The 19087-nt window shown below is 47.0% G+C and overlaps 1 protein-coding gene across 1 annotated transcript; it reads right to left on the bottom strand.

The window, feature by feature from the left end:
* Window positions 1–12989: 12989 nt before the first annotated feature.
* LOC122367947 (lectin BRA-3-like) lies at window positions 12990–14317 on the bottom strand. The gene is made up of 2 exons (XM_043341500.1): window positions 14086–14317; window positions 12990–13474 (listed from the first exon to the last, which is right to left on the bottom strand). The coding sequence occupies exons 1-2, from the start codon at window positions 14302–14304 to the stop codon at window positions 13217–13219; spliced, it is 477 nt and encodes a 158-aa protein (XP_043197435.1). The 5' UTR covers window positions 14305–14317; the 3' UTR covers window positions 12990–13216.
* Window positions 14318–19087: the final 4770 nt, after the last annotated feature.

Below are 19087 nucleotides of genomic sequence, written 5' to 3'. Positions count from 1 at the left end.
ACCAAACTTCTACAAAAATAAGCTCACCCACAAACGTCGAAGCACGGATTCACTCGCGGACTGATGGTCGAAGGCGACCCGTAGAGCCTTTCACATCTTCCCAGTTGGCCAGTGAGCTCCCCCCCCCCCCCATCCCATCCCGCAGTGTCACCACCAATACTCAATAGCATGTCACCTGGACAGTGCGATAGGCAGCCTTTCTGCCCTAGTATGACAGCCTGAAAGCGGAATTGTATCGACCGTGTACGAGCTTAACTAAAACTGTCGACTCGAATCAACGGCCAGTCACTGTCTTAAAGGGCGTGTTGAGAAGAAAATCTTTCAACCTGAATGACCAAAATAATTGAAAGATGGTTCTTTGTATTATTATATAGTATTATTATATGATAAATAATCCTATCAATGGTTCTTACTTCTTTGTATGTCTGAGGTGTTGTTAGCGCGGTGATTAGTCGTACAATCCGTGAGATTGATAAAAGGCGCATCGTGGTATACCCATTGCTTATTTTGCTTTTACTCAGCCATGATGCAGTCACGGTACATCGTACGACATCTTTCGTAAAATTCACTTTTGAAGCCCACTTTCTCTAGAAGCTTCTGAATGAAATATTCTGTGGGGGCAGCATGCATGCTATATAAAGCCTTACAAATGACAACGCAGGCACTGCCTACATTGAAATGGTAATACTTTTACTTCCCATTGTAGCAGGCTTCGGTGGAGCTGCTGTATGTAAAATGGTAAAACACCATATTTATGGTATCAGCTGACACCATATTCGTTGAAAAATATGAACATCAGAACGCCAGCAAAGACGTGCCACAGCACATATTCCGATGAGACGTTGGTTACATTTGAATTCATTCTAATTTTATGTCTATATTCTACGAACAATTTAACGGTCGAAAAGGAATTCCATTTGACATTCCATTGACATTCCATTAGACACTTTCCATTTGACATTTATTCTTCTAAGTCATTATATGTTGTAGCCGATCCGCAAAAAGTTAAGCAGTGTGCCGGATAGGTAGTGCAGTGTTAACTAACATGCCAACACTTGGTATAGCATCACATCGCACATACTAACTAGTGCTTGAACCTTGTATAGCATAAACACATTACTCAGTTCCAAGGCTATAGAACTCCCTCGGTTCACACTTAGCAACTTGAGACTTGGCCTGTATTTTTAGCATTCCTTCGTTGCCAACGCAAAAAAAAAACTCGTTTGCCTCGGGCGCACATCATTACGTCTGTCATCTTTCCCTCGTCACCATTCGTTTGACCCAGATCCACTCGGCATGCGATTTACTGGGGCACAGTTCCCCGTCTGTTAAGCACTGCGGCACGCATCCCAGCAGGGTGAATATAGCTGGTTTGTGAGGGGTTCGTGTCCACGCCTAAACAACGCTCTCACGGACTCTGTATACCAACAGTGACATGTGTCAAACAAACTTCGAACATGAACGGCACGACCCGTCCAGACAGAACAAAATGGAAATGTTTACAGGAAACGACCTCACATCGATCGTCCCCAGCTGTCGGCGTTCAGTACTTCCGTGCCGGTGATGGTCGCCGCCGAGATGTGGTGGCTCAGTCGCCTGAAAGTCTTCATACAGCTAGAATGGCACGTTTGGCTGTTATTTTGGTGCAGCTTCCAATAATTCAGTCATTGAAAGGCTTGCAATAATAAAATACATGAAATATGTTTTTAACATAACAGCGTTTTTATTAAAGTTGTTAAAGTGGCACTTAACATTACATGGAAAAATATCAAAACCATTCCTGGTTTGAATTAGACTTACTATAGGAAAGAAGCGGAAATGATTTGTGCTAGGTCACCGATGCAAAAAAAAATCAACATTTTCTTGGTAGGATATTTTGCATGCACATAATGAAAACCTTTTGATTTGTTGATAGCTTCATAACAATCGTCCATCTTGATGTGTATACAGGTAGTTAACCGATACCGGCGGCCACAAGGAATATGTGGCTATATCGTTTCATTTCAGGGCCCGATTTTCACAGTACGCATATATCACAATGCATAGACAGATACGAACTCTCGACTCTCGAATTAAGTATTAGCTGCCCTTTCAGCATCGGCTGGCCCGCTATAGTTTTTGTTTTGTTTTGTTGGGTTAGACCCTTTCGGTCTAATGAGACCATTTCAGAGCCGGGAGGATGATATGATATAGGGGGAGACATTGGTCTGGGCAGGCACCCTAGTGAATCACCGGGGCTGAGCCTGTCCAGAGGACAGGCCACCCAGCCCCAAGGTACTCACTGCACCCGGCTACGGGGTGCGCTCCCTCGTGAGCAGCGGTGCCGCTCCAAGGGAGCAGCCCAGCCCGCATGAGATAAAGTTGCCTGTCCAGCCCGGAGGGAGGTTGCGGCGTGGAGGAGAAGGATTTCAGTATCCTGAGGATAGAAGCACGGAACGGTGGCCCGCTATAAGTGCGTCTGAGGGCGCACTCTTAGACAATCTGCAGCCTCAGTCCGTCTCCCTGCTGTCAACCCATATAAGCTGGACTGCGGAGTCGGCGAAACTTTAATGACTCCGACCTGATTCCAGCTTCCAAAAAACAACTCCGTCTCCGGCTAGAACTGTCGACTCTGACCGACTCCGACTCATACTCAGTGACTCCGCACTCCGCAGCCCTGAGTCTACAAGCAGCCTGGTTGATTACGTGACAAAAGATCGTATGGAAAAAGATCGTAGGAAAATGATCGTATGATAAAGATCTAACACAAGATCAATGAATGATCGAGCTTAGCCCGCGCCGTGCTGAGGGGGGGGGGGGGGAATTTTACGTTCCCTCCTCAGGATTTTCGCGAATATCTCAAAAACGTGTTTGGCACACCTTTTGATACATCTTTTCTGCACCTAACACACTGAATCGGAAAATTGCACCCATGACCCATCTTTTTGCCTCTGAAGTCATCTCAGGTCATCAAAGGCCCCCAGCAGTTTTGTAACCATAACTTTTGATAGAGACGTACTAGGGCGGTCGAATCGCATCAGATATGTTAAGCTCGACGATACGAATTGATTGATATGCAGCATATAACCCTTTCCGGTCAGGTCATGACCTTGACCTGATGTCAAATTTTCAAAATGACCTTTCAAGGTCAAATAATAGTTAATTCAACGCGTCTCGAGAAGAGAAACGCGATGCTGGCAAAATGACGTAACTTTCTCGAGTCAAAACGTATTACAGAAAAAAAATCGTAAAAAAAGTTTTCTTAGTTTTTGCCCTCTGGAGCCTAAACCGTTGAATTGAGGTGCAATCTGAAGGCAATATTCAGAAAGGGCGTTAAAAGAGCCATCGAATGCGCTTTTCTGCGGCCCTGTAGCTCTATTGGTTCTCGAGTTAGCCGTCGGGTGTTTTGAAAATTGTTGAAATGGGCAAAATTTGACCTTTGATGACCTCTAGTGACCTGACCTTTGACCTGACCTGAAAATGACCGAGGTTTTCCTTCTGCGAGTGCCGCTTACCGTATGTCTCTACTTGGCCCAGGAACCTAGTTAGCACGCCCCCCCCCCCCTCCCCAGCACTCATACGGAAAACTCAAACCACCAGCACGGCGCGGGTTAAGACGGCCACTTACGTCGCGAACACAGAAATTCATAAGCTTTGTATGCGCTGGCGTTGGGGTGCACCATGTGAATAACATATTTTACTGTGCCGTCTTTATCTCGTACGATCATTTTCCTTGACGATCTTTTGCTAATACGATCTTTTGTCCATACGAGCATTATACTGTACGATCTTTATCCCATACGATCTTTTGGCATACGATCTTTTTCGCTGACGATCTTTTGCGCATACGATCTTTTGTCCATACGATCATTATGCCGTACGATCTTTATCCCATACGATTTTTGGCATACGATCATTTGCCTTGACGATCTTTAGCGGATACGATCTTTTGTCCATACGAGCTTTATACCGTACGATATTTATCCATTACGATCTTTTGCATACGATCAACTTCCAACGATCTTCTGCTTTACGATCTTCTGCTTTACGATCTTTTGTCCGGTTACCGCCTGGTTGGAAGCAACCAAGCTTCGCTGCTGTCCCCTGGCGGCTGGGCCATTACTGCCATCTAGTGGCAGCACCTCAAAACACATCGACTCATTCCAAGTGAGCTACTTACTGCATCTCGGAAATGAAAAAAAATTAGCCCGTTTTAAATATCGGAATCTTTGTATCAAATTAGTACCTAATACAGAGCTCAAACTTGGATATATACTAAATGGCTATTAGTTTTCAAAGCACATGTGGGCTAAAGCGGTCAAGTTTAGTGGCCCTACCCACGGAGGCTAGAGAATAGTAGCTACCTAGCCTAGCTACCAATTTACCTACCTATAGCTACGTGCATCTGTATGCTGTCATGAAGTGCAGTCATATGTGCATTGCCCGTGAGGAAAGGCAATTGACCAGCCCACAGTGGCCCTTTTTCAGAATTAGCACGCATAAATTCAAAATATTTTTTCTCTTCGTTTGAGTGAAAAGCAGTCTAATCATGTGCAAAACATTCCAAACTATCCGATGGTGCCATTTTTACCTCCTAAAAAAGTAATTATCTTTGGTAAAACTGACCGCAAAATCGAGGGTTGTCGAGAGGCGCGCGGACACCACCGGCGGACCCTAAAAAGTAGGGTGAGATGAACATCAATTTGTAAGGCTTTCGGTGAGAAAATATTAAAAATTAATGGCATGGCTGTGAAGCTGAGTTTACGTAGAAGCCCTAGAAACCACAATTTTCATTGTATAAACTTAAATAGACCACTTTTGCCGAATATTGTGGACACGATAACAGGACAATTATTAACTGGAGATGGCGGCATACATATGAAGCTTTATGTTAAGTAGCACACTCTGGAACATGTCGTATTATACATCGTTCGAATCGCCGATCTCTTCTGACCATGTCCACCAAAGGGCATCGCGCCATTTTGCGCCATTTTGCTTCTACGGTGGATAACGTGAGCCAGTTCAGCCCGCGAGCGGCTGTGGCTCCTGTTCGATACGACTAAGCTCATTGACCTGGCTCGAAGCTGGTGTCACCTGGTGTGCGCCTAAATGTGGCTTGACTTTTGCCATAAGATGTGCTTATTGAAATGTCATGTAGGCATAACGCTGTGCTCAAGAAAAACTGTCCGATTTTTTGTCGCGTTTGATGTCCAAGCCGCACAAGTCCCGTGGTCGGCTTAAGATCTAACGTCAAAAGCGCCTATGTGTTTGTATTGTTCGCGTCGCGCTGACCTTAGTTGCTGCCCGGCCGGGGCCGACTAACGGTGGCTGGCAACAGCTGTAGATGCGGTCACGTGACGCCCTGGGGCGTCCTGGCGGTCAGTGCAGCGCGGTCGGCTGGCGGGCTCGCCACACTTGCGCTCGGAGCGGCCTGGGCCGGCGGGCGAGCCGTGCGAACGTGCGCTAAATCTTGGGCTGAGCGGCCTGTCGCTGTTGGGCCGAATCTCCTTGGGCAGTTCGTTTCTTTTCTTCTCTTTGCATTGGCAGGGAATACGTCCTTGATCACGTGGTGATGTCTTGCACCACTTTCAGGTAATGTGGGAATTAATGCGTGCTAATTCTGAAAAAGGGCCACTGTGCAGCCGTCCTTTTTTCATCAAAACCAGCCTATCCAAACCCCTCACGCTTCCCCTAAAATAGCTATCTAAATGCCCAGCCAGGAAGCCTTTTTTACATTGTTTTATACCGAGCCATGAAGACGTATTCCACCATTATTTCATACATCTGAACGGATATTTTTCGAGGGCAGCCGCTGGCGATGACCACAGTGGATCACAAATCCTCTCCAGTGACGTCATTGGTGGAGCGGCGGGCGGCGCCGGAGGCAGGTTCCGATTTCAAACCACGCTCCCGCAGATAGCGATATGTCTTCTGTGGGTGGTCGAACGGCTGTCTCCGGAGATGGTGGCCGAGAGAGAGAAAGAGAGAGAGAGAGAGAGAGAGAGAGAGAGAGAGAGAGAGAGAGAGAGAGAGAGAGAGAGAGAGAGAGAGAGAGAGAGAGAGGAGGAAGGGAGGAAGAGAGAGAGGAATGTAGAGAGAGAAAGAGAAAGAGAGAGGGAGAGAGGAGAGAGAAGGAAGGGAGGATGAGAGAGAGAGAGAGAGGGATGGATGGAGAGAGAGAGAGAGAGAGAGAGAGAGAGAGAGAGAGAGAGAGAGAGAGAGAGAGAGAGAGAGAGAGAGAGAGAGAGAGAGAGAGAGAGAGAGAGAGAGAGAGAGAGAGAGAGAGAGAGAGAGAGAGAGAGAGAGAGAGAGAGAGAGAGAGAGAGAGAGAGAGAGAGACGCAAGATTCCCCCGGAAACAAAAGACCGGACCAGCCTTTCAAAAGCAGACGCAGTAATGGCTCGGCTTTGTAACTATTCCACCCATTGTGCCCATGGGATCCGCTTTTAGGGGTATTTCTGGAAGTGTGCCTGCTATCAGCACGGACAATTGCTGCGCCAGATGGGCGTGCACAATGGGCTGGGGTTGTATGTAGCACGCACCTACGCACTCGTACACACACTTTTTCTGACTGAGATCGGTAGGGTCGGAAGGGTCGGGACGGGTCGATCGGTCGGTCGGTCGGTCGGTGGGTCGGTGGGTCGTTCCGTCGATATCGGACAAGGTCACGCTAAGAGTGGATGTGAAGGTTACGACATTATTTAGACTAGGGGTCTATGTTACGAGCACAAAAAGACCTAATGAAGAGAAAAAAAAATAGACAGAGGAATACTGGCTTACGTTTAGAGTCGTGCGAGCGTGAGAATCGACCATTTATTTATTCATTTATACATTGAACAACATCCACAAATATCGTGGCTTTTCAGTTGAGGTGTGTTGTCTGTCAAGCATCTGTCAACCATTTGTCGAACCTATTAATTAACCCTCGCCCTGGCAGGAGGGTCGATGCGACCCTCCCCTAAGGTTTTTCGAAGATAGCGTAAAAACGGCGGCGCGCAGCGCCGCCAAATTTGGCACAGCCTATGGGGCAGCCTTTTTACATATGACCTGAAAATTTCAGGTCCGGGTGACCTTGGGTCAGGTCACCAGGTAAAAAAAAAAACGGTACAAGGTCATGGTCAAATTTCAATTTTCTTTTTGCACCTGTCCAACTCACAGTTTTGGACTGATTTCCTTCAAACTTTCAGGGTGTGCTAAGTTCACCGAGTTGTATAACATATAGTTCGTTTTTTTTAGGTCACTGACCTGAGGTCAGTTAGAACTTAGAGGTCATTACGTCTTAATGTTAAGCCTATGGGAAAATACTAAATTCGGAAAATACTGGAGATATCCCCTTCGTTCTATCACTTTTGTGCTTTGAAACCACAGTACTTAACAGCAGGTCACTTGGTGCTTCTTTGTTTGGTGTACTTATCCATGGGTCAGGTCAAATGAGGTCAACTGAGGTCAAATGACCTTTTTGCCGATAACCTGGCACATAATGACGCTAGAGCTTAAAAAATGGTATCATTGTGTTCCTGGTGGTCAGCCGAATCGAATGATATTCGATATGATGCAATTTGGTTAACTTGAACTTAATTTATTACTTTGGGTTTACTTAAAATTTAAGAACAACTTTAAGTACACTTAAGTAAGCTAAAAAGTATATCATTCGACGCGCATTGACGTGCTGAGTTCACTGGTGCTTTTCTTTTTGCTCTATCTTAATTAGATCAAAAGTTATAAGCGAAAAACGTTTGACCTGTTTTTTGCGAAATGTTTACATTTATACCCCCCAAAAACCCCCTAAATTGAACCTAGACCTAGAGCAACCAAATTTGCACAGGAGCGAGAACTCCAGGGGGCCCACCTACCCACCAAATTTGGTGTTTCTAGGTGCCATAGGAGCCAATCGCGAGGGGGGGGGGGTCGCATCGACCCCCCCCCCCCCTGCCAGGCCGTGTTATGAAAAATGCCCTGCCAGGGCGAGGGTTAACACAGTAATAAAATAAAAACAGAAAACATCTCATGCTTGTTATTTTAAGACCTACGAGTAAAAATGAGCCAGTCTTGGCGTTTTGCCTGTTATTTAGGTGTGCTTTGGATTGGTCTTCAAGGGACAGTTCAAGCCGCAATTACTCAGTACCCTGCTCAGAACACAGTCCTCAACGATGAATGATATAATAAAAGTATCATGTCGTAGTAACATATCCTTCCTTGTCCAGGTCTCGGCGCTGCACCCTGTGTCCTCCCTGTCACATCAGGCCCTCCACTGTGGTCACTAGAGTTATGTCACCGGCCATCGTCCCACTTTTGCGGCTGGACTCTGAGTGGCCGATGCCATTGTGCCATAGTGTGGCTGTCAGCACGGCATTTCTTCGCCGGCCAGAGAGGCAAGTGTCAGCTACAGATGACGCCCACGGTGTCGGGTGAGGGACGGTGTCGATGGTAGCGGTGGTGGCGGCGGGGTCACAGAGGTCGCCTGGGAGGGTAGACCTGCATTATGGCATTTTATTACATTATATTATATCATTGTTCATGATTGAACTTATCAAACAAATAACGACAGTGTGGTTCTACGAAGCAAAAGTCAAGTAATAGAATTTAGACATTGGATAGAAGAATGGATCATAAATGATGACAGATATGCCACCCCCCCCCCCCCATTGAGCACATCAAAAAGCAAATTAAGATACCATGATAAATTCCAAAAAGCGCACCACCTTGACGACGCAACAGGTAGCAAATGTCAAAATAACTTGATGAAAGATAAACACATCCAGCCTTTGTCCCACGCCCTAGCCACGAACTTCAAACATCTGTTGGTGACTGGAGGATATATCCAGAGGGTGTTGTGCCGTCACTGACTCACAGTTGGATGACATCTAAGTGCTCCAGCGCAATTGGGAAGAGGATAACAAACACGGGTCGACCCGTTCTGAGAGCCAGCGAGAGGTTCGGGCACCCAGTCAGATGTCCACGCTTACGTCACGTACAAAGGAAACTCGAATGCTGAAGTGAGCTTTGCTTCGAAGCACAACGCCGAGTTGAACCGCATTGCTCTGAACCACAAAGTCGGTGCTATTTTAAAATGACTCTTGAATCAAGGTGACATTAGACCAAACGAGATACGAGCATACATAGTAAATACATACCGTACCTTGTAATGACAGACACACACTGTGACACACAGGCTGCAATCCCGGCGACACCACAGATTTCCTCGCGGCGCCTTAGTTCCGAGGATTCAATTTCCGGAGCGTACACGCATCTCAGCAGTTCGATCAATGCTCGAGAGACCTGTTGCCTGCGACAGCAATGATCAACTGATCAACAGATCTTGCCGCGGGTGGAAGTCGGCTGAGGGAAGAGGCAATCAGAGAACTGCGCAACAGAGATAGCAATCAACAGGTGACATTTTCTTGGAGTTCTCCGGAGCCAAGGCGAACATTGCGCAAGAAACTAAGTACGAGACTTGTTACGGAAAACTAAGCAGTGAAGCGTGGATCATTGCTGCTGATCAAATATGCCTGTGTATGTAGGTCGAGTGTTGTTATTTCTAACAGTGTCTCTTTGTGATTTCATTTTTAATTATCGATAATAAGTTCCACGAATATTGACCTTACCTGTAAGTAAAGCTAGCGCAAGCTTCGATGGCCGTTCACATATGTCAAAAAGTACCGTAGGTATTTTCCCGATACGCTTCCCCGGTACCGTCGGTTATACTGTTGCCTTGTATTTTGTAATTAACTAAGTTCTCTAGCACCGTCCCGTCTCGTAAAGAGCCGTCTCGTACTGTACCGCATGGCTCCGTACTGCCCTGTACTGTCGCCATACTATCGCCATATTGTTGCCATATTGTCCCAAACTGTCGGCACCATTGTCCCGTACTGTGTCATATGTCCCGTTCTGTCGCTACACTGCCCCATACTGTCCCACACTGTCGCCATACTGTCCCCGAACTGTTGACATACTGTCGCAATAGTGTCGTCATACTATCCCATGCCGTCGCCATACTGTCACCATACTGTCCCCATACCGACCCATATTGTCCCAATATCGCTACTTATATGACTATTATCACATACTGCACTGTCCACGAGGCACGAGCTGTCGCCATATGTCCCATACTGTTTCCATACTGTCGCCATACTGTCGCCATATCGTCCCCATACAGTCGCCATATGTCCCATACTGTCCCATACATACTGTCGCCATACTGCCGCCATATCGTCCCCATACAGTCGCCAGCGGCCGACAGAGTGCCGGCGCCCCGATAGTCCATCACCGCCAGGAACAAACGGAACCGAAAACCGCGGGGCGCGGCCTATCCCAATCAGCACCGCCCAGTCCTATTAGTTTGCAGTTCTCTCATCGCCATGGCCGCACAAGCACCTGGATGCGATAGGCCCACTCAGCGGGCAAAAAATCGGCTGCACACAACGTCTAGACAGCTGGCTAATTTGTACGGCTAATATTAGATGCTCACGGGTCAAGAGTCACGTGACCTGCCGCCGAAGCTGTATGGTGAAATACGTTGACATGTTGCGTAGCATTTTGTGATTCGAACTGTGCTTGAAATGTGTTAAGGTTAACCCTCGCCCGCGTTGGTGCTTTGCCAGCCGCGAACATATAGGACTGTCGGTCCCTGATCGACCTTGCCGGGTCATTCATTTCCAGCTGTGAGAATTTCGGATATGGTGATATACGGGCCATTTGACTTTTGTGCATCTCAATTCTCTACTGACATTTTCAGGGATTTCCAGCACGACTTCCATCGATATTAAAAACGACCGAAACACAACGCCGAATTACTGTTGGCAACAGACCATCTCTGTCGCACTATGTGTCCGCCACCTGACATTTCTGCGTCAGCGGCGCGGGAGTCACCCGCTGCAACCCAAGATACCACTGAGAAAGGACAAGTGGCATACGGGAGTCGTCTGAAAACGGGGATTTTTTCTGCCCAGATTAGAGCGCTTCTGCCGCGCCTGCAAAGGACCCGGGTGGTTGGTTTCCCAGGCGTGGTGAGAACTGAGACCGCAAATAATGCAGGATGATGGTAAATGAATTAATTTTGCCGCGACGCGAAGTCACGCATCCGGCCGCTGCGTTGTTTATGGCATACACTCTGGGATCATAAATCTTCATCACTAGTTATTTGCTTTTATATATTCCGTCTGCGTCCTTCTGTTGCACCAAATATGTTGAAGGTGGAAGCACAGGCATAGCTTCAATATTTTGCGAACGTGTGCGATATAACAAGACATTTTTCAGCTATCAGCTAGAATAATTATTTTGAGAAAAACGAGAAGCTTGGATCGCCCACTATGTAATTTGGTTCGGTCATTTTCAGTGATTCACTTAACCGAATCGTCATTACCCCTTGACTTACTGACATTGTTTCGCTCGGTACCCTATTTAGCCGCACATCATCTCCAAAGATACACGCCGCAGACGCCTCTGAGGCCACGACAAACTATAAACTTCCGTTTTGCAATGCTACCAAGCTGCTAACCGTTCGCCTTTATCAGGCAGCGGTGTCGCATTTGGAGGCAAATGATAGAATCGACATACGCATATGAGTTTCGATAGATTGCGCTAGTCTCGACAGAACCGCTATTCATTTTCTACAGACATCGTCCTCGACTCAAGCACTCAATATGGTCGGCGTCATTGGATTTTGGAAACAGTGCTGTAGTTTTCAGCATGTTGTAGTTTTCAGCCTGTCTCTCCATAGAAACCGCGCTCGCCACCGTATCCGATCACATCCTCTCTGCCACCGACCGTCAGGAACTCACTCTCCTATGTCTCCTCGATCTCTCCAAATGCTTTGACATCATCGACCACTCAAAGCTACTATCCAAACTTCAAACCTATTCTATCGATCCGACCTGGTTTTCTTCTTACCTCCGTGGCCATACCCAATCTGTTTGCACAGTTGACGGGCGAGGAAATCGAGTCCTCTCCGATCCTCTACCCAATCCTATCGGCGTGTTCCAAGGATCCTCGCTCGGCCCGCTCCTGTTCCAAATATTTGCCAATGACCTCCCTCCTTTCGCTCCCGGGGCGCACGTGGTGCAGTACGCTGATGATACCCAAATTCACTTTCTGGCAAAAAAGATTCCCTCCCTCATCTCATCGCCACTATAGAACAAATTCTGGACCCTTTTGATGCCTGGTTTCATACCAACGGCTTAAAACTTAACACAGCCAAAATTGAGCTCATCGTCTTTGGCTCGCGCCAAACTTGCCGCAGCCTGGATTCCATCTCAATTCGGTTCCGTGAGGATACGATCCGTGAGGGCCCCACGGTGAGGAACCTTGGCGTGGTTTTCAACAAGCACCTCACCTGGGACGGTCACGTATCGGCCCTCGTCCAAAAATGCAACGGTATCCTCATTGGGCTGTCCCACGCGCGTCACCACATCCCTTGCGAACTTCTGCCAACCGTGGTCAGCGCCTTGGTCCTCTCGCACGTCAAGGGAAAGTGAGTGATACGAGCATGACCTCTGTGGCCGCGGCCTCCACCTGTTTCGACCCAGTTGTCAGCTGCTGGTGCCTGCGTCATATGTAAGTACAGCAGTTCTCCTTCTGCCGCTGGCGTAGGATCGTGTCACAGCGTACTTTTTATGACACAGGCCATGACCTCACTGCTGGGTTCCTCAAACTGAATGGAATAGTTCGCCGAGCCGCCGCAGCCCGTGAAGCGATACTTTTAAGAGATACATACATACAAAATCACCAAAATTTTCATACAGCCGATGATGTCGCACCAAATACTGAGTGTATACTCACGGGATCACGGCTCACGTGGACACAAAGTATTGTGGGGAGAACGTCTGATCTGAAGAATCCTGTGCCCCCCCCCCCCCCAGCCATCAACAGAACGCCCAGTGACGGGTGTCCCCACTATCAAGCGACGGATGGCAACAGACGTCGAAAGCATCTTCATGGATGACGAGGCTCTTTACCTTTATAAACACCATATTGGCACAAAAATATATTGCTCACCAACTGAACAATCATCGTTAATGGTTTCGAATAAGAATTTATTGACAGAGACAGTTCATGCACAGCCAATGCACAATGCAGCATCGTCCGGGCGCAAAATGTCATTTCTGTTTCGCTTGGGACGACGTCGAAGTAGTTTCTTAATATACGTGTCTTAACTGCCCCTTCACCATAAAAAATGACCAGATGCGATTTTTCTGCTTTCCATTGTCTTCCTCCTCCTCAGCTGTTTTCCTCCCTTCCTCTACTGCTTCTCCACCTCCTCCTTCCACTTGACGTAGCAGAGCGCGATGTTGGTGTCGGAGCCGCTGTTGCAGTAGGAGTTGTACCATGCTCCCTGCGCGAAGTTCATGTAGACACAGTTCTCGTCGCCCTGCACCGGCTGCTCGTTGGCCCACTTGGTGAAGATGGCGGCCTTCCCGGAGGGCCATACCCAGGCACTGGTGGAGGAGCTGCGGCGCAGACCCAGCCAGATGTTCGAGCCGCCACTGAGCTCGTGAACCTGCCGCACGATGAGGGGACGTCAAGGGACCCAGTTGAGGCGTACGACATGAACGTCAGGATTCACTGGAGGCCTGCGACACCAACTGGAGGAGCTTAAGGGGCGCCCCGCAGTGGGGGTATAAAAGAGGAAGCGTCACGAGACAATGAATTCATCGGAGTCAGTGAACATATAAGTGTACCAATGAGTATAATGGTAATAAAACACACACAAAAGGTGTTTGAGTGGCAGGGAATGTCACATAATTCTGCTGAAAATTTCCTAAGCTATGCTCAAAATAAATGTGGTGCGTTATTGTGGGAGACCCTACCCTGCATTATTCTAAGCATTATTCAATATGTCAAACACAAGTTGCTGGGGGCTTCAAAAAACTACGTTGATCCCTTGCAGCTTTCAAAAAGATGTAATAGCGAACATGCCAAACACATCCAAATGGCTGACGGCAAACATTTCCGGAAACACGCGCACCTGTTTGCACACAACGACATCCAAGTCAATTACAGCTTGCGACAGATTTCTGATCTAATTCACTCGGGTAGCTGCATCCATTTCCGGCGGTTCTAGTTCAGTGCTGTCCTTATCTCCAAGTCTTACCATTTTCATCATCTTACCATCTGTTGATCTTCGTCGTCGAGAATTTCTGGAAGTGAAGACGTGGGCTCGATGTCGTGACAAATTTCCAGCGCGTCATCAGCCGTCACATTTGCCATAGAAGGTGGGAGCGGCAAAAAGCAGTCGTCATCTCCGGTAGCAAGCCATTGGCTATTGGGGCACCCCAGCGCCGCCCTGGTGGCCAAAAAGACAACTATCCAGGTGTTCGGACCGAGCATGGTGAGGTTGTGTCTGAAGGAGAGAACAACGACGCAGTTTTTGGCGGTGACGGAGGGGGCGGAGTCAAGAGGGCGTGGCTTAGGCGCTCACGTGACGATGAGGGAGGGGCTAGATATGCTGGTGTGAGACGGTCCGTGAGATTCTCACAGCTGGTAGAGGTTAGATAGCAGCTGCAGGTGTGAGTTGCATCCCGATTCGTCAGCTCTCCTTGAAACCGACATAAGATATTAGGGGAAGATGGGGTAATTTGGTCGATTTTTTAGGAAGCGCTGGGTAATTTGGTCGTTTTTTTAGGAAGCGCTGTAGCTCGAACTTGGCGACATATTTCTGCACTCTCTCAGCGCGGACAGGTGAAACATTCATTGTACTTTCTTGTATAGTAAACTGAAAATGATTGAGTTGAGCAGCTACTTAGGGCCGAATTTTGACATTTACAAAGGTCTGCAAAGCGGCCAAATTGCCCCACTAGCAGGATTATTTGGCCGGTGGGGTGGGACAATTTGGCCGGTGTTTATTTAGGGCCTTGATTTGATTTTACAGGCGAGTCAGCTTCAGCGTCAGCAATGACATGTGTCCTACGCGCATTTTTAGGCTGACTCAGTGTCGGACTTATATTCGAATGATTTTGACTCAGGTCTTATTTCAGCATTTTCCAGCACAACTGAAAATGCGCTTCCTGTGCATACACTGTTCAATCAAACATTTCCATTTTATTTGTGGTAAAAATATTTTACAGTGAAACTTGTAATTAACGATTAGTGAGAAGACATTGTTTGGGAAAAAACGTTAATTTTTTCTAGTAAGGAAAAAATCGACTAATTTCAATTCATTTTTTTTAGCAATCAATGAAATAACCCGAACTCAGTCTCAAATCCTCACATCTCGTAACTTTCCGATGTCTGCAAGCTAACGAGTTGTCGATAGTGTTTGTGAGCTGGGATGTGACTATCAGTTTGGGTTGAATAGATCCCTAACATCTTCTTCGTGTTGCATTGCGCAGTGTCTTGAAGAGCCCCTAGGAGGCAGACTGTGCCGCAATGCCACATGCAAAAGGGTAAACCCAACCGGCTCGGCACGACGACCTTATCAAGTCGGCCGTCCCAGCATAGCGATCCTGAGAGCACCGTCAAAGCTGCTCCACTAGCACCGGCCAAATTATCCCGCCTTGCCATTCTGAAAAGCTGTGTCTATAAAGTCGTTACGGTAATACGGAAATGCATAAAATTACTCTTGAAAACGCTGAATATCCTAAGCAATGGGACCACATTGTCGAAATTTATCCACAGCCCGAATTCTACAGGGTGATTTTTTATACAGGGCAAAAAGTAAAGAGCAATGGCGGTACCAGAAAACAGATCAACTGACAGCAAATGTATATCTTTGTAAAAAGCACATTCTGACAGTGACATTTCATTTGCACACACAAACTTTGAGTTTGAGCTCCGTTTAGGCTTACAGAACGTGCTCGAAGTGAGCACAGTTTTAACCCGCGCCCTGCTGGGGGGGGGGGGTGTTTGAACACCCCCCCTTGTGGTTTTTCGCAAATATCTCAAAAACGGCGGCGCGGAGCGCCGCCATTTTTGGTACACCTTATCATACATCAATTCTACACATGTTGTGAAAATTTCAGACCAAGGTCATTCAAGGTCAGGTCACCAGGTCACTTGAAGTGACCTCACCTCATAAAAACTTTCAATGTCTGTCATAGCTACACCGAGTGACCGATCGCTTTGAAACTTTCAGCGATTGCTGAGAGCAATAGCATGTACAAAATGTATATCTCAGAATTTTGATGTCGATGACCTAAGGTCAGGTCAATTTTGCGACCTCCCCATTATAAGTCAATGGGAGAAAATTGAAATGCGCCTCTTTTGGATGAAAGACATTACAAACACTCCCAAACACCGAATTACAAGTGGTTTAGACACACTGAACTTGAAAATGGTGTCCGTGACCCTTGTTTATGCCCTGAGGTCATCTTAGGTCACGAATGGTATCTAACAGTTTTTCGCAAATAACTTTTGATAGAGGCATGCTAGAGCGATGAAAACGCCTTAGATGTGTTCAGCTCGACGATACGGATCGACTGATATGCAACATGACCCTTTCCGGTCAGGTCATGACCTTGACCTGAGGTCAAATTTTCAAGTTGACCTTTCAAGGTCAAGTCATAGTTCATTCGATGCGTCTTGACGAGAGGAACACGATGCCGGTAAAAGTAAGCTCGTACAAGGCTTGGGTCATAAGTTATTGCAGAAAAACTGTTTTCGAAAAAATCGGCTATTTTTGCAGTTTTTGCCCCCTGCAGGCAAAACCGTTGACGTTAGGTCAAATCTGAGAGAATTACTCAGAAAGGGCGTTAATAGGGCTATCGAATGCGCTTTTCCGCGGCGCTGTAGCTCTATTGGTTCCCGAGTTATGCGTTGGCTTCTTGGAAATTTTCGACATTCGACCTGGAAATCGGCGAAATTTTGCCTTCAATGACCTCTGGTGACCTGACCTTTGACCTGACCAAAAAATTGACCGAAGTGATTTCGTTATTATTTTTGACGCTCTTTCGAACGCCGCCTTCCGCGTATCGCTACGTGGCCCAGGAGCCGAGTTACAAGGGGGGGTGTTCAAACACCCCCCCCCCCCCCAGCAGGGCGTGGAAATCCAGGACCCCCAGCAGGGCGCGGGTTAATTAATGCACGCAAGCCTGGAGTAATTGGCGATTTTGGGGAAAACATTTTGTTGTGCGCCATTTTCACGGAACTTCACAACAGAATGAGTCCCAAGAAGTCTTTAAAAGATCCTGAAAACAAAATGACAAACAATTTCCTTTCACATGGATATACTTTTTTGGCGTTTGTTATATGTTTTGGTATTCTCTAGGCTTAAAAACTTTTTGCCCTGTAAAAAATCACCCTGTACATGGCACGAGTAAAGTAATCTTGCATGGCACATGCTATATAATTTTTCGAACGGAATAAGTAGGTAAAAGTTACCATTTTCTAATCAAATTCATGTTTTAACGATTTTGACGAAAATTACGAAGGGGAGATTTTTTGAAAATTTTCCACGGATTAGTTCCACCAATGACACATAAATAGTGGCTAGAATTTCATTCGCTTTTGTCAGATATCGTAGAGGTGGGGGCGGTTTAATTATATTGCCGGCCAAATTACCCCATCCTCCCCTACACTAATTTTTCGTTCCGAGACGGATATCACAATGACCTTTGATAGTTTGGGGACTTTTGACGAATGCTGGGTATATATATGCATTGGATCCAGAGACAGAAGAGATGATCAAGAAGTTAAGGCAAAGCGCATATGCCCTTCAGTTCTTATCATAAGGCGAAAATGCAGAAGCCGAGAAGGCCAATGCTGTCAGTGTTCTGGATCTGGCGTAGGAAAGTCATTACCGACTGCCTTGATGAGGTTCAGATAATAATTAGCATTTACTTTTAAGCATTTTGAAGAAGTTTGGAGATGCTCTAGAGCAAAGCCACTGAAAAAAGATGTTTTATCCTCACTGACAACGTCCCCGCTCATTCGTCCTGAGATGCGATTGAAGAAACTTAATGAAGTGGGCATTAACCCTCGCCCGTATTGGTGTTTTTCCAGCCGCGAACGTATAAGGGGGGGGGGGGGTCCGTTGGACCCCCCCCCCCTTGCCGTTTCGCCCCTGATCGAGCTAGAGCTTCGCGGAAAAAACGAGCGTGTTGCCCGTGACGAGAGGAAGCCGATGATACCCAATTTTAAGGTCCTAGGTCATCGGTTGACCTTCCAGGTCAGGTCAATGACCCAAAAGTCGGGGAAATCGGGACCTGTTAGAAAGTCGTAAAGCGTGGCTGCTAATGGGTTTTTCGGGGTGCCGATCACGAATATCATGTTAGTTTTGATCACAGATGATGTCTTCATGCATTTAGGCCAGGTCGGGTCAGGTCAGGTCAGGTCAACCAGCCGGGTATTCCTAGTAGGTGGCAGCCGCCTCTGACAGCTTCGTAACATGTTACGAAGGTGCCAAAACTACTTCGTAAATGTTCATATGGTTGCTAAATTCGAATTCAGCTCCAAAAACTGGCCTAGAAACATGCAAAACTCGAAAAAGTGAACCGAGGTCATCAAAGGTCAATGACCTGACCTGACCTTCCGGTGACCTTGACACCCACCCTAATGCATGGGAGCAACATCATATCCCATGTTTGAACGCTTGAAACCACGAAAAGACTGCAAACGCGCGGCTAATGCGAGCCGACATACGCCGAATCGCGATTCCGGCCAAACATGGTCTCGAAAAGTAGGTCACAGGTCAAAGGTCATTAGGGTCAGGGTCATGAAAATTTCAGGGTAGGTGTAAAATTGATTAACGCGAGGGTACTGAAAGTTTCGTCGCGATCGGCCGCTTTTTACGCGAGTTATTCGCGAAAAACCGAGGGGGGGTCCGTTCGACCCCCCCCCCTATACGGGCGAGGGTTAAATCCTATCGCATCTCATCTGACCTGGTATTAAGTGACTCTGGAGTGTTCCGAGAAATGAAGAATCCACAGCATGACCGGTGATTTGATGACAAATGACGTCATTGATCAGGTGAAGCAGTCATTTACCGGAGTGGGAAGAGTTCAGCGATGACTGCCAGAGGCAGCTCAAGAAACGACGGAAGAAGTTTGTAGTCATGTATGGTGATATGTCGAAGAGTAACGGCCGTCATGTACAGAAAATCAAATTCTGTCATTTCTAGTTCATGGTGAAGAACGAAACTTTTTGATGCCCCGGCGTATAGGTGCCTATCCAGTGT

Source organism: Amphibalanus amphitrite, unplaced genomic scaffold (genome assembly GCF_019059575.1).
Source record: "Amphibalanus amphitrite isolate SeventyFive unplaced genomic scaffold, NRLGWU_Aamphi_draft 000910F_arrow, whole genome shotgun sequence".
Classification (NCBI taxonomy): domain Eukaryota; kingdom Metazoa; phylum Arthropoda; class Thecostraca; order Balanomorpha; family Balanidae; genus Amphibalanus; species Amphibalanus amphitrite.
Note: the sequence above shows the minus strand (reverse complement) of the source record. Positions and strands in the feature narration are given on the sequence as shown.